The 14,952-nt window shown below is 42.7% G+C and overlaps 2 protein-coding genes and 2 long non-coding RNA genes across 5 annotated transcripts in view; 2 read left to right on the top strand and 2 right to left on the bottom strand.

The window, feature by feature from the left end:
* The first annotated feature begins 680 nt into the window (after positions 1-680).
* Positions 681-3,617, top strand: LOC115480135. Its single transcript, XR_003943787.1, has 2 exons — positions 681-2,181; positions 2,292-3,617. It is a non-coding gene; the product is annotated as an uncharacterized LOC115480135 (long non-coding RNA).
* YJU2 (YJU2 splicing factor homolog) lies at positions 2,738-12,615 on the bottom strand. 2 transcript variants are annotated; one of them, XM_030218614.1, is made up of 8 exons: positions 12,515-12,615; positions 10,148-10,248; positions 9,269-9,413; positions 8,672-8,806; positions 8,111-8,292; positions 7,547-7,667; positions 6,744-6,891; positions 2,738-3,687 (listed from the first exon to the last, which is right to left on the bottom strand). In XM_030218614.1, exons 1-8 carry the CDS (start codon positions 12,542-12,544, stop codon positions 3,620-3,622), a joined length of 930 nt encoding a protein of 309 aa, XP_030074474.1. In that variant the 5' UTR covers positions 12,545-12,615; the 3' UTR covers positions 2,738-3,619. The 2 variants fall into 2 exon arrangements, with proteins under 2 accessions (XP_030074474.1, XP_030074475.1); XM_030218615.1 differs by lacking the exon at positions 12,515-12,615 and adding an exon at positions 11,458-11,575.
* Positions 5,251-14,952, top strand: part of LOC115480136 — a 14,022-nt gene continuing 4,320 nt past the window's right edge. Inside the window, exons 1-2 of the long non-coding RNA XR_003943788.1 lie at positions 5,251-5,332; positions 13,264-13,270. This is a non-coding gene — a long non-coding RNA (uncharacterized LOC115480136). The remainder of the gene's footprint in view (positions 5,333-13,263; positions 13,271-14,952) is intronic.
* EBI3 (Epstein-Barr virus induced 3) overlaps positions 14,240-14,952 on the bottom strand; it is a 17,252-nt gene continuing 16,539 nt past the window's right edge. The window contains exon 6 of the mRNA XM_030218616.1: positions 14,240-14,469. Coding sequence (XP_030074476.1) covers positions 14,315-14,469 — 155 coding nt within the window. The 3' untranslated portion in view covers positions 14,240-14,314. The remainder of the gene's footprint in view (positions 14,470-14,952) is intronic.

Here is a 14,952-nt window from a genome sequence, read left to right as displayed (position 1 = left end):
CGTTGCTGGCTCGTTAAGTTTAGTGCATCTGGCCCTGAGTCTTCTATGCGCTAAACAACTAACATCTTCATTACCATGCGATTTAAACGTGGCGTGCGTTGATGCCTACTTGAGGCTTTGTGCAGCTTGTATGCAAAACTTGTTTTTAGATTGGGCGGCCAGAAAATTGTATGTGAACTTTATGGCACTGGCTCCTATGCATGATCCTAGATTTTCTGTTAGAATTACTTTTTAAGGTGCAGAAATTTGGGGTAAAAAGCATCTACTGTTGATAATATTCTCTCCTCCCCAACCCTGAAGAGGCTGTGAAAGGGAAAGGGGATAGGACTTGATCTACCATCTTTCTGTGGTTACAATCAAAGCAGTTTACATATATTTCAGCCAGTGAGAGGAGCAGCTGACTGAGACCAGCAACATGCTGGTACTGAACAATGGCAACATCTACCCCTCATTAACAGACAGGACTCCCCTCTGGGAAGTCTGATGTACCAAAAAAAAAAAAAACAACCCTCCTAGTATCTTGCATTTGTAAAAAAATGCAGCAGAGCAGTTACACACATCACGGAACACAGATCAGCTAAGGTCCTTGTTCAAGCTTTGGTGCATATCATAACCAAATCTTCAGAAATCCCCCTCTGTACAGAGCGTTTCCTAGCTGTGATGGGGTCACCCCCCCCTTCCAAAATTAAAAGCAGATTCTGATCAATATGAGTCAAGGATGCCTACAGCCCAACCCCCCCCAACACTACCCTGTGGGGATGATACTCTATGCAACCACCTCTGTTTGTCCTCTCCTCACCCCTTCCCAAATGCCGACATTCGATTAATGCAGGCTACTGTTGCTCTGATTTTCAAACCCATACCGAGGACTATTTTCCTCATGAGTGAGCAGTGTTCGGCCATACAGTGAGAATAGTTAAGATTATGGACAAGCCAGTTATTTTTTAAAAAGGGGCAGAGACAGTAAGAAAAGAGAGACAACACACACCCACAGCAGCCACAACTCTAACTGAATACCAAAAGTACAAACAGCCTTCCTGTCCACAACTTTTTGTGGCAGATATAAATAACTCTCTCCCACAAACCCTTTTGAGATAATTTGTCCAAACAATGGGATACCAACACAGAGAAGCTACTGTCATGATAACTCATGTACAGGATAATGTAACATTGCACACATTTTCATATTTTTAAAAAATTTAATTTTGGAACCCTTTTACTTAATGGACGCTTAACACATGAAAACAAGCTATTGCACAAATGTGTTAAAGAATTTGCGGTATTTGTCCCGTTTCTGCGCGCTAAACTGCACTCATGAATTTTTAAAAATATTTTTGGGAGGGGGTGTAGACGAGTTAGCCAGCTAGTGAAAGATTAATGCAGAAGTGCTTAGTGCTTCTGAAATAGGAGACGGTAAGTGTGCCCGCATTAAATCTAGGCAGATACCACGTGCTAATGATAACATAGCACCATGCTAGATTTGCAGTTAACGTGTAGGGAAAATCCTACATTAAGCTGCATTAACCGCGTGTCTTAACAAACTTTAGTAAGCACAGTCTTTATTTTCCTTGCATGCTCCTTGTGCTTCTCAGTTTCTAGCTCAGGAGCAGATGCAGTAAAGCATGCTCGGCTCTGTGTGTAGGTTAGCTCAGCTTTTTGTGTACGATTTTGTTTGTGCCCTATGGAAGAAGGAGCCAACTGTGCACGCTGACTCCCATGAACGCAAGGTTGGAGGAGACATAAAAGCTTACTGCATTTGTCTGTGGTCAGCATTAGTAAGGATTTCATGCTTGTTTCTTCTCTTTATTGCTGCAAGGATAAGGATTTACAACATTTTTTGCCTTCCACGACAAGCTTGATTATGTTAAAAACAAAAGACAGAGCTGAGGGCAGCTGTGCTGCTGAAAGGATAAAATGGGTACCAGCACATAGCAGAGCACATGCCTACACATCCATGAACATGCTGAAATGCTAATTTGTCCATCAAATGTCAATATTTATGCATAGAATAGCATTCCACCATATGAGAGGATGTATGCGCACAAGATGTAGTTTCCACTAATGTAGACGCATATGCACATATCCAATGTGCTCTTTATGGCTTATGTCAACACACATTTTTTTCACATGGCTTATTTGCATGCTGTTTGGTTACAGTACTAGAGTATAGAATGTTTGTACGTTTGTGAAGCTTGCCAGGTGCTCTTGGCCTGGTGTTGTGGACAGGATGCTGGGCTCGATGGATCTTTGGTCTTTTCCCAGTGTGGCATTACTTGTATGTACTTATGTAGGAAACTGTGTACTGTGCTTTAGCACACAGCTCTAAGACAAGGTAAGTGCATCAGCCCCTCACTCTGAACCAGGGCAGGGATCTGATGCAATAAGCCTTCATTCCCTACAAGCTGGGGATTTTTTTCCTCTCACCTTTAGGCCAATAAGCAGAGACAGTCCTCAGCTAGGGGCTATGTGCCAAAGGCTCCTTTCACAACCCTGCAATCACAGGCCACTAGGTATCACCACTGCACAATGACAGATTCCTTCACAACTAGGGCCTGTGAATGCTGTCTCCACAGTCACTCCAGCTGACCCAGGGAAAGGAAGATCTAAGTTAAAATCAAACCCAGGTCCCTCTGCATGGCAGAGCGTAGCTCTGAATGCACCACAATGTGGTCCCAAAATTCCATTTCTAATAAGTCTTTTTGTGTTAAAAAGTAATGATAACAGAGAAATGTACTGGTCAGATTCATATCCTTTACTTTGCAATTGCGAAATAAAAGTATCGAATACCTGGGCAGGAAAACTATTAAAATGAGTTTTAGGAGTTAAATGCACTGAGGCTTGAAAACACTCTCTGGATAAATAATGCCATGAAAATTGTGACAGAGTCCTAGGAAAAGCATTAAGTCTCACCTGCACTTCATTCCATTCCTAAGAACTTTTTCTACTGCTAACAGAGTTTTTAATGATGGGAGAGAGACACATATCTCAGCCCCAAACTGCTGGATCCTACAAGCTGTGCAGTCTGTTCCTGGAAACAGAGAAAACTTGTCTTTCCATAATGAATTTTAAAACGGCTTCTACCCCCAGCAGCATCATGGTGAAGACTTCAAATGTCAAAGTTAAAAGAAGGTGCCCTATTCCCTTTTCCCATGGGCTAGAGAGTGTTTGTGATGTTGAGAGATCCACTCCTCACCCCATACCAGGGTAGAAAAAGGATTTCTCTCTCGCTCTAGCAAACACGTTTTGGGGAGACAGGGGTAAGACTTGAAATTCCTGTCGCTTGTAATTTCCTGGCAGATGTCATTAGGATACTAACAACTCACAGACAAAAGAACAATATACAAGATTACCAGGGCTAGAAATCTAACATAGAACTGACAGGGTTCTGGCCCAAGAGAGACTGCATCTTTGCTCCAGGCCCCATTTGCTTCTGGTAGACAGGGTGCCAATGAGCTGCTGTCGCCTCAGTGGAGGAGAGCACCTCATCACTGCCTCCAATCATCATCGGTCACATGGAATGTCACGGCACGGAGCCAAGAACCGAGAGGATAGCTGTGTCTTGTCCTTTCTGGACTGTTCCGGATCTGAAGAGCAAGTGGTGTTGGGAAATGCATGAGCTTTAGTCACTGTGACTGTCCTCGCTGTCAGAGTATGCCCCCAGCAGGCTCAGTGCTGAAGTGCCACTTCCTGCCAAATCAACCAACAGTAGCATATTAATTTTACAGCATATATTAATTTCTTTTGAAAAGAATCAAAAGTAAGCCAAGACTTATGGACAATGATTTATTCTCAAATTCATTTAGACTGGTATATGTGCTGGGCCCATTTAGTAACGAGCCTGACTAGAAAATTCCAAAACAACTGTGCTGCACTTTTAACCCCCCCCCCCCCCCCCCACCACCAAAGCAGATACAATACCGCTGAAAATCTGGAACCACTGTCTACTGGTCAGGTGCCACAAACTTAACACTAGCCCTAGAAACTGGAGTTATGGTTATTCCACCGCTGCCCCATTAAAGTTCAGCTGCTAAAAAATAAAATAAAAAACCTTCAAGGTCTTAACACACTTCTCTGCACTGGGCAATAAAAGCTATAGGGGAAGAGCTGGAGGTTTAACACTTTGAAATGATTGTAAAAAGGGAGATTTCACGTTGTTTGCCTTCTCTACGGAGAAGGCCTCTGTGGTATATAAATGTTTTCATGGTCATGGTTATTTGTTTCATTATGCTTGGATATGCTAAATTGTGATGGCCTGCAACTATGTTTTGAAATGTTTCCAATTAAAGAAGAAAAAAACACACACACAAAAAAGCTAATCCATTGATTTAAATGGGATCTGTACAGAGGTGGGCTAATTTTAGCACACATTTTTACTTCTGCTTTATTTGCGAGTTAAAACATTCTTATATCATGACTAAAATAATTTAAAATATGTATGTTAAAAGGTACACTAAGAGGCATATTTTCAAAGCACTTAGCCTTCCAAAGTTCCATAGGTTTCTATGGAACTTTGGAAGGCTAAGTGCTTTGAAAATATGCCTCTAAGCTTACTGCAACTTATGTCAGTTTGAGACCAGGCCTGTGAAAGAGCAACAGATGCTGCCACCTAGGGGTCTGTTGGTATAATACTGTACCACCACCAGGAAAAGGAGAATTTTCACAGTGAGGGCTCTGTTTACTAAGCTGTGCTAGCGTTTTTAGTGTGCGCTAAATGCTAGAGTCACCCATCTATTCCTATGGGTGACTTAGCGTTTAGTGTGTCGTAATTATTAGCACGCAGTAAAACCGCTAACGCGCCCTTAGCACTGCTTAGTAAACAGGGCCCTTAGCCAGCTAAGTCTGGTTTTGAAAATTCCTCACTCCACGGAGTGACTTCATTTACATTCCTAAATTCACAAGGCAGCTAAATTTTGCTGCTCAAAAACTGAGTGGGCATGGAAACAGAATTTGGGCAGGGACTAAAAGTTAGCTGGAATTCCAACGTAACTGCAGGCGTAAATCTCGCCATTCAAATTTTGGCTGGCAAAATTTAAGCCTGTTTTCTGATGCAACCTAGGCAGCTAAGTTATGGCTAAAAAAAAATGGCTTAACTGGTGGGCATTTTGAAAAATCTACTTTAGAAGGCAAACAGTCTGAAAATAAAGGCAGTGTTTCCCAAGTCAGTCCTAGAGTACACCCTTGCCTATTAGGTTTTCAAGATATCTGCAATGAATATGCATGAACTTGATTTGTTTGCAAATCTCTTTCATTCATATTCATTGTGGATATCCTGAAAACCTAACTGGCAAGGGGGTACACTCCAGGTCCGACTTAGGAAACACTGATATAGCAGGTAATAGTCAGCTTGCAGTGGTAAACAGCTTGTAAGCCACAGGCTGAACCAACCCTGGATTTCAATGCCAGGTCACTCACAGCTCCTGGCATTGAATATACAGGTATGTGCACTGACCTTGGAAGTTAACTGGGCACCGGCCAATATAGAGACTGGTGCCTGGTTAAATTGGCACCTAAAGTCAGGACTGCCTTTTTTACTGTCCTATTCAGTCTGCTAACCAGTTATTGTCCCTAACCGGCTAAGTCCTCATGCCGCCCCCAGACTTCCCCTAACCTAGCTGGTTAGCAGAGATATTCAGCAGCACCACCCAGTTAAGTGCTGCTGAATATTGGTGGCTGGCCAGCTCAGCAGGGTTTAACCAGGCAAGAGACTCTCCTGCCCTGTTAAATCCTTTTGAATAAAATCAACCCTAGTGTTCATCCTATGCTCCCTCAGCAGGCAACCAGACATTTCAAACACTGGTAATCCTAGCTTTGGACAAGATCCCACACTCCATATAAAGGGGTAAACATGTAGGGCCTGATATTCCAAGGATTTATGCTTCTAACTTTGAGGGTTATGCTCCTAAATTTGCCTCTTTGAAAATTTACCAGGCCTGGGAGCCTAAATTTATACTCCAGATTTCACTAAAAATCCTAAATTTGGAAGCATAAAAGTGGGTGACAACAGGATAGATTTAGGGTTAAAAGCTGAGCATTGATTTTGAGCCCTAGGCTCATAAATTTAAGCAAATGAATGTCAGTCCTAAAATGTATAAGCATACATTTAAGTGCCTAAATTAAGATGAATTTTCAGCTGAAAACTTAAGCTCCGACTGAAAATAGGAGCATAAATTCAGGAACCCAGCCTTGGAGAAAGAAGTAGCCTAGTGGTTAGTGCAGTGGACTTTGATTCCCACTGCAGCTCCTTGTGACTCTGGGCAAGTCACTTAAACCTCCATTGCCCCTGGTACAAAATAAATACCTGAATATATGTAAACCGCTTTGAATGTAGTTGCAAAAACCTCAGAAAGGCGGTATATCAAGTTCCATTTCCCTTTCTGAATATTGAGCCCTTTGCATTTACACACAATTGGATAGACTGCAGTCAAAAGGATAGAGTGAGCACAAGGATCTGATATATCTAAGCTGAGCTCTGTCACTTGTGCTGAAGCTTTAAATGGGGAAGGGAGAGGTGCTCTCAGGTGGGGGGTGGGAAAGGAGCAGGGTGTAGTGTGTGTTCAGTTACCTAAGGAGGGCATGGATAGTGGTAAATTTAGGGGCAGCAGTGTACCAAGATACTTGACCTATGGAAGGGAAAAATCAGTGTGGTGTGCTCGGGTAAAAGCAGTGCTTCCAGAGTACCTGAACTCTGGGAGGAGGGAAGGAACAGTGTGGTGTGCTCGGGTAAAGCAGTGTGTTTTGGGTACCTGAGCTCTGGGAGGGTGCTTCCACTTTCTTCCCACTGCAGTTACTGTGCTGCTTCTTCACCGTGATTAGCGCTGCTAGTTGCGACTTGCTGTTGAGTTTCCCCACGCTCCTCTCCCAGCTCTCAGTTTTCAGCTTCTTATTCTGTGGCTGAGATTTTTGAAGATAAGAAATAAAGCTGATATTGCACCAGTCTAATTTATCTAAATATGGAATAGTTTCTGCTAGTACAGGTATGAGCAGCATAAGCAGAAGATCTCTGTATTCCACGGCCATACCATAAGTACATAAGCACTGCCACGCTGGGAAAAGACCAAAGGTCCATCAAGCCCAGCACTCTGTCTCCGACAGCGGCCAATCCAGGCCCCAAGAACCTGGCAAAACCCCAAAATTTAATAACGATCAATGGACTGTTCTGTCACTGGCTTATATGTGGCTCCAGGAGATACACACTGTTTAGCCTCCAAACCAGCTCAGTCCTGGGCTCCCCCTGAGCAGCCACTGTCCATCTGGATTACAAAGATGAGGCCTAAACTTAGTACCATCAGCTTCAGGTGGAAATAGGTCCTCAGGTGTAACAATCCCACTCTAAAGAGATGTACATCAGTCTCACATACCAAGGCTAAAATCAACCTCCTTAAAATAGCAAAGAACCAAAACAGGCTTGCCTTGCTTGGGAGATCCTATTATTTCTGTCTTTTGTTCCTAATGCCATCCTATTACCATCCACCTCCTCCCTGAAGAAAAGGAAGCAAGGACAATAGGCTGCAGGACAGTCTCCCCACCTTACGCACTCTCGCCTTACCTCGCTCAGGATATCTGTAGGGTTTGCTTTTGCTGTGGGCATGGATGGAGTGTGGGCAGATTCCTCATCTGAGTCCGAATCCTCGATGATTCTTTTCTTCTCTGTTAGCTTCATTAAGGCACTGGAAGGCAAACAATTTCCCTCTCAGTCTCTTGCAGCTGACAGGGTTTTTACTTGATGCATATAAAAGGACAGATGGTTCCAAGGGTGAGGCATGGGTTTTTCTCAATCTCATTTTCCTTTTTTGCCCCATGTACCACAGCCAAAGACACTCACTATCACTGTTGTTTCTCTAAGCCCACCCCCCACTGCTGTTTCACATATAAAGCAGCAGAGTAGCAGCAGTCAGGAAAGACTATCCCTACTACTCCTCCCAGCTGCACCTTACCATACTGTCTCAGAAGATGCCCGAGTGGAGCAGGTAGAGCTGTTTGCAAGATGGTTAGAATTAGCTTCCAGTACACTCTGTGCTTTCTGGATAAGGTAAAACCACATTATACACAGGTAAACCTGTATCCCTTCTATCACCACAGTTCTAAAGTGCTAAACCTCCTGGTGACTTACTCTAATTCCCTCTCGTCTTCCTCCTTCTCCTTTCGTTTTCTTTCCTCCTCAAAGTCTTTGTACTGCTGCAGCATGGACTCAAAGTCCACATTGGCTTGACGCTGGTTCAGTTCTTTCAGCTCCTGTAGGTTCTCCAGAACTTCCATCTCTAGCTTGGAGTCCTTGGTTCGGTTTTCCAAAACCTGACACCCAGGAGAAAGGGAAGGAAAAAATAAACACCAAGGACATGACTTAGACTGAATAAAAGGCAGAGGAATGTGGAAGTACCAGATCAGTGGAGAGAATAAAGTGTTTATTTTACTGAAGATCAAGGAGTAGCAAACAAGTAACACCTATGAAACCGTAAGAACAAATATTCACCCTTCTGGTTAATGTTAATTTATGGCGTATTTGTTTTCTCTATTTTACCTCGTGTGTAGGTTTTCATACAAGTACAATTTTAAAGCTCTTCAGAGCACATCTCAATGTGTTCAGCAGCCCTATGGCTGGCAGATCACACTCATCTCTCAGAAGCAAACACCCATGTCAGCTTAGTCCTTTGTCTGGCTCATCACAGAATACCTTCATTGGATTGTTTAGTTCCTCTTCCTCTCGCTCCTTCTGCTGCCGCTTCTCATCTTCCTCGATCAACTTTTCAGCCTGAAAGTTGCGAGTTGCCCCATGTTCCATAGCATAGTCTGTATTTTCAGGATCAGTCTGAAGAAAAGAAGTCAAAAATCAGTAAAGGTCAGAGGGAGGGTGGGGGGCCGTTGATATAGATTGGTTGAGATATGTTGTTTGTGTTATGGGAGGGGGGAATAGGGGAAATATAAACAGTTAATGATACCCAATGATGAAAGATTGGCCAACAGAAGGCATAACTGCAGGTCAGATGGCTGTTACTTTTTTAAAATTTTTATTTAAAATTTCAACAAATCAGTAAAGATCAGAAGTTAAGAGTCCATGAACTGGCATTAACTATTCCACTCCTGACCAGAGAAGAAGAAATGTGACAAATGAGAGAATGTTGTTATAAAGATAAAATATTAACTGGCTGGATTAAAAAAAATCAAAAGTTTATCCAAGTTCTTCAACTTCAGCCTCCCTATTCATGTTAATTCTGCACACAGAAAAGCTGACAAAATGTCATATGCTAAAGAATATCTGAATTTAATGTACCTTGAATGTAATTTCAGCCAGGCAGCGTGTGCACTTGATGTAAAAACGAAAAATTGGAAGCCCTAAATATAACTCATTCTGCACCGTCTCCTTGCGCGCGTTAAACTTCTTTCCCTTGTAAATGTACTCTCCACAAGTCTTACACCTACAGAATAGGAATTAAAAAAGGATGAGGAAGAGGGAATGTGTGGGAAAGAATAAATATACCTGAATGCAACAGGTTTCAAGCTACTACTGAAAAGGCATGAGCAAAACCCAAATAAATAACTGAATAAATAAATTCAGGGGATGGTATCAAAGGAAAACGAACAAAGGTGTTAAAACTGTTATCATGAACTTGTCACTGTTTTATCAATGATGTTACAACAACTTTTCACAAGTGCTACCAAGTAACTTCTTCCATGGTGACTCTTAAAGAATATCACATAAAACTGAAAAAAAAAAGCACACAACAAAAACTATGCATCACATAAAACTGAAAAAAAAAGCACACAACAAAAACTATGCATCACATAAAACTGAAAAAAAAAGCACACAACAAAAACCATGCATCACATAAAACTGAAAAAAAAAGCACACAACAAAAACTATGCATCACATAAAACTGAAAAAAAAAGCACACAACAAAAACCATGCATCACATAAAACTGAAAAAAAAGCACACAACAAAAACCATGCATCACATAAAACTGAAAAAAAAGCACACAACAAAAACCATGCATCACATACTAGTCAATAATTTTACAAATGCTCTAATGGTACTTGTGTTAAAAGGACTTCAACTTAAAAATAATTAATGCAAAGATCTCAGGGTGAATTCCTGGCTCTGGGTTCTGAGGCTCATGTGACTCAAACTGATACCCTCAAAGGGCTTCTTACCTCATGTTAAAAGGAGCCATCAGTCGCACTACATACTGTCGGTCCTTTGGCAGCTTAAGTTTTGGGATAGCAGATGGATCAAAGTCCGGGGGGTAATATTTCTATAGCAAAACAAAAAAAAAAGTAATGGAAACACTGAGTTTTATTAGAGAAATAAAAATCAAATTCATACTTGGCTAGAACAAAGGCAGCCAGGCAACTACCAAGACCAACCTCTGCCCTAGCAGGAGGTTTGTAACATTACCCCTTCCTTTTCTGCAAGGATTAGAAAACCATGTCTTAGCAATAACCAGATATAAATAAAAGATGATTCGTGATCCTAACATCTTCAGATCTACAGCATGTTATTTTTTAGGAGGAGGTTAACTCCTCTATTTTGGGAATAATCATAACATCATCACGTTCCCAGTGAGGTTGGATGGTGGAGCATTAATTCCTATACTGCAGAATCTTAGTTTCAACCAAAAGGCTAAGTAGGACCCTCATTTCATAGCTCAGACTGTACCCTATGATCTTACCAAAATACCAAAAATATCCAAGTACTGTATCTTCCCCCAGAAATGCACCCCTGCAGCACTGCTAAGAAAATGCCTCAAGTGGTCTACAGGGGATGCATAACACTCCTGGAAAAAGGGAAATGGGACTTGATACACTGCCTTTCTGTGGTATTTTGCATCTACATTCAAAGCGGTTTACATATATACAGGTACTTATTTTGTACCTGGGGCAATAGAGGGTTAAGTGACTTGCCCAGAGTCACAAGGAGCTGCAGTGGGAATCGAACCCAGTTCCCCAGGATCAAAGTCCACTGCACTAACCACTAGGCCTCCTCCACTCATTTCCTCCGAAACCTGACCAAAAGAAGCCAATAAGCATTGAAAGGTACAGAAATAGTCAGGGGAAATAAGTGAGACATGTTACATCAATTTCACTAATAATCACTGTAGATATCTTGAATCGAGGCCCTTGGTTAGAGGCTGAGGATCAAGGCAGGTGACAAGGCCAGGTCGAGTAAGCATAGGGCTCCAAGTCGCAGAGAAGCCAGTCCAAGTTTTTCCCAGCTTCTCCTATATCGCATTCTGGAAATCTACCTCCTGAGAAAGGTCAGGAACTAAAGAGTCCATGCCTTGCCCATTTCTGTGCGCGCGCCCCAAGCTGCAGCCTGCGGCCCCTGACACCCCACTCCCTTTCGAGGCTAAATTAATCACTGTTACCCCACCTTTCCCCAGGATGCCGAAGAGCAAAATGCTTGCCAATTTCTCCCTCTCTTTGCGTCCCGTCCCTTCCGCACCCCCGTCCCCGCCACTCACATTTAACACTTTCCGCTCCGACATTTTTCTCCCTCACCGAGCAGCACGACCACAGCAACACAGACTGTCTCTCCCCTTCTGTTCCGGGTCTGGGATTAGACCCCGCCCAGACTGTACGAGGAGCCGTTTGGGCCTAGTCAATTGTGCATCAGGAGAAGGGATCCCGTGATAGACAAGGGCTAGGCAGAAAGCGTTCCGCCGGAAGAGAAGGGGATTGGAAGACACAGAAATACCAATTGCCTGTAGCTCTTTTAATGGTATTAAACTCAAAGATTCCAAGTTTCCCGGTTCCAGTCTGGTTTTAGACCAGTCCTGGATTTCTGACCACCTCATCCTGGTGCATTATGGGATTTGCAGCACTGATTTCATTGGGCAGAATCAGGCACTACAAATACCAAACTGCTTTAGGGTGTACGTTCAAAACCAGGACTGTTCTAAAATCTCCAGCTTCCAACTAGGTAACTTGGCATTTCTGTAAACGTGTAGGCGATCATTTTAAGCATCATATGCATGAGTAAAATTAACAATCGCAGTTTACATGTGTGCTTGCATAGTTTCAAAGGCAGTGTTTTTACTTTTCACAGTAGGAATACACATATTAACCTTTGGTGCCTTCCTTTCTCTCTTATCTATTTCTTTGCGTCTTTTGAAACCTAACCTTAAAGGTGCTTCAGAGAAGGGTGGCATCAAAAGTTTTATGAGGTAAGCTTTAAGAGCTAAATAGGTATACTGAGGAAGACAGACAGTCATATACCTAAAAAGTATAAATAATGCTTAAGAAAACATTTTGCATAGAACAAGAGGTCAAAGGGTAGACTCAACACCACGGAATAATATATTATGCAGATAACATTAAAATTCTGATCCGTGTGACTAATGCCTCCTCCTCCTTCCTAACTAGCCTTAACTCCTGTCTTCAACTGGTCTCCAGTTGGTTGAAAGACAATCTCCTCTTCTTAAACAATTTCTTTCCCCAACCAGCACACTGTGCTTGCGGCTCGCCCCCCCCCCCCCCCCCCTTCCATCGCTGGCTACACTGTTCCCTATAAAGACTCACCTTGGTGGCTTCTTTGATCCTAACTCTCATTTAAATGAAAAATGATGCTGTTCTTCATTCCTCCTTTGCCCTCCAGTGGATCCACACTGTTTGCTCCCTCATTCTTCCTGTATTCATCCATTCTTTACTTCTCAGCCTTGTCATAACCCATCTTGACTGTTGTAATTTGCTTTATGCCAGCCTTCCTCTCAGTGGCGTAGCCACAGGTGGGCCAGGGCCCACCCACTTAGGGCTCAGGCCCACCCAACAGTAGCAAACGTTTAGTGGTAGCTGGTGGGGATCCCAAGCTCTGCCAGCTGAAGACTTCCCCCTGATGGTAACGAAAACACTACTCTCCACAATAGCGACACCTGCGCATGCTCAGTTTTCAGTGCATGCCTGCTGCAGACTGCCAAGATGGAAAGAAGCGTTTTCTCACCAGCTGAGATATTTTTTGGTGGTGGTTGAGGGGAGGGGGAGAGGACACTTGATGCCCACCCACTTCTTGCCTAGGCCCACCCAAAATCTGTTGTCTGGCTACGCCCCTGCTTCCGCTTCATGCTTTAAAGCGCCTACAACTTATCCAGTCTTCAACATTCCCCCTTGCCTTATGCACATATTTAAGCTTTGGATGTACATATCTTGGCTTTATAAAATTGTGACTTAGATGAGTTTATATTATAAACGACTCACTTTCCCCATCTTCTCCTTTATCAGAGGGCTGAAGGAATTAAAATGTACCCCAAAATGCTGACAAAGGTTGGGGGAAGAGGGGTTGTGAGTTATTTCTGGGGACAAAATATTTACCTTGTACCCCTGAGTTGCTGCTTTGTGAGAGATGAAGAATTACAGAAAATATTTTGGTGGGAAACCATTGGCTATTTCGTTTCAGAGATCCGAAAGACGCAGTAAATATATCCTAGCATTTAGATAAGAGCATCTTTATTATTTGTCTTTACATAAACATTTGTGTATTCTGTTGTTAAAACCATCCTCTGCTGCCATATTCCACTCGCTGTCCTTTCCTAGAAGCTGGGCTACCCCCTGTATTTGAGTAAACTCCAGTTGATAAGGGCAACACTATAAAATCTAAACAGGGTGGAAAGTACCTGTGCATACTTTGCAATCCAGTGAGTCACTAACAGGAACAATTTCTGTGATTCTGAATATTTCTTAGTTAAAGGAAAACCAGCAGAGCAGTTAGATAGAGAATTCCATTGTGGGGCCTGTTAAAGCTCCGATCCACAATATTTGTGGGGTAACAGAATTTTATTATTTGTTTAACAGATGTTAAGCATTAACAATATAATAGAATAATCTTTAAAAAGTTACACAGTGGGTGGCAGGTGAATGGAATTTGCGGAGGGGGGGTCTTAAAGTTCAGTGCTGGGGTACTCTAATCCAGCCATTCCCAACCCAGTCCTCGGGGCACACCAAGTACCATCGGGTTTTCAGGATATCCAAAATGAATATTCATGAGTTAGATTTGCATGCACTATCTCATGCATAATTATTGTGGATATCATGAAATCCGATGGGACCAGGTGTGCCCCGTAGACTGGGTTGGGAATAGCTGCATCACTAAGCTTGTCGCTCTATGACCAGCTAAATAAGGAAGGTGACAGTTTTCCTATGGGGATGTCATTGCCTTAAGGGGTCTGATTATCACTCCATGTAATAGCAAAATCGGTGTGACGTAGGACAAGGGTGAGTTGGAAAGTGTTTTATACAGAATCCAGGTTCTTATTTTTTTTCACAACCAGTATTCCCTCCTCTTCTTGTTTTGGGTGCAGGGTGGGGGGGCAATAGGGAAACTCTCCATCAGAGCTTAGCCCAAGCTTTGCCAGACACAGTGGGGCTCCAGGTGCTCTGTTCTCCATAATCTGTGAAGTCTTTTGCTGCCACTTGTACAGAGTAGACAGTCCTTGGCCGGATTCCTTTCAGAATGAAGAAGGTTTGCTCATACAGCTCAATCTGTGGAGACAAGCAAAAGAATTCAAGCTCAAGAGTTCAACCATTTGAAAGCACTGATGGGGGAGCGGTGGCAGGTAGGGGAGAGGGGTTCACTAGACTCCCACAGGTCATCGGAAACAGGCTGAACTGTTTTTTTTTTTTCACCATTCCAGCCCTGGAGTTAAAGTTTTGATTTCCTGAACAAAAGTAGGTCAGCAAGTTTACACTTTCCTGGGTCAGCCTGTTTCCAATGACCTGGAAGTTGTCTAATTAGTCCTGTCACTTGAAAAGTATTTGAGGGAAATAAAATAAGGTGCGGGTAGGGATTACATGTGCATGGGGTTGCCAGTAATCACAAGCACAATATGGTCAAAACAGAGATTTGCCTGGACATTTATAATTCTAGTGTTATATAAATACAGCATATGCAGTTGAGTAATGCTCTAAAAATAAGGCGTGTCTGTAGTGATCCTCCTAAGAACACTAGGGTGTTGATACTCAAAAGG

Source organism: Microcaecilia unicolor, chromosome 11, assembly GCF_901765095.1.
Source record: "Microcaecilia unicolor chromosome 11, aMicUni1.1, whole genome shotgun sequence".
Taxonomy (NCBI): Eukaryota; Metazoa; Chordata; class Amphibia; order Gymnophiona; family Siphonopidae; genus Microcaecilia; species Microcaecilia unicolor.
Note: the sequence above shows the minus strand (reverse complement) of the source record. Positions and strands in the feature narration are given on the sequence as shown.

Bases quoted from the DNA above. Each gene is read 5' to 3' on its own strand.
- YJU2 (XM_030218614.1), bottom strand. From the start codon at position 12,544: ATGAGAGTTAGGATCAAAGAAGCCACCAAG. The intron at 9,414-10,147 runs GTAAGAAGCCCT...CCTATTCTGTAG, and splicing joins ATGGCTCCTTTTAACATGAG to GTGTAAGACTTGTGGAGAGT. The intron at 7,668-8,110 runs GTAAGTCACCAG...TTTGCCTTCCAG, and splicing joins GAAGACGAGAGGGAATTAGA to TGCCTTAATGAAGCTAACAG.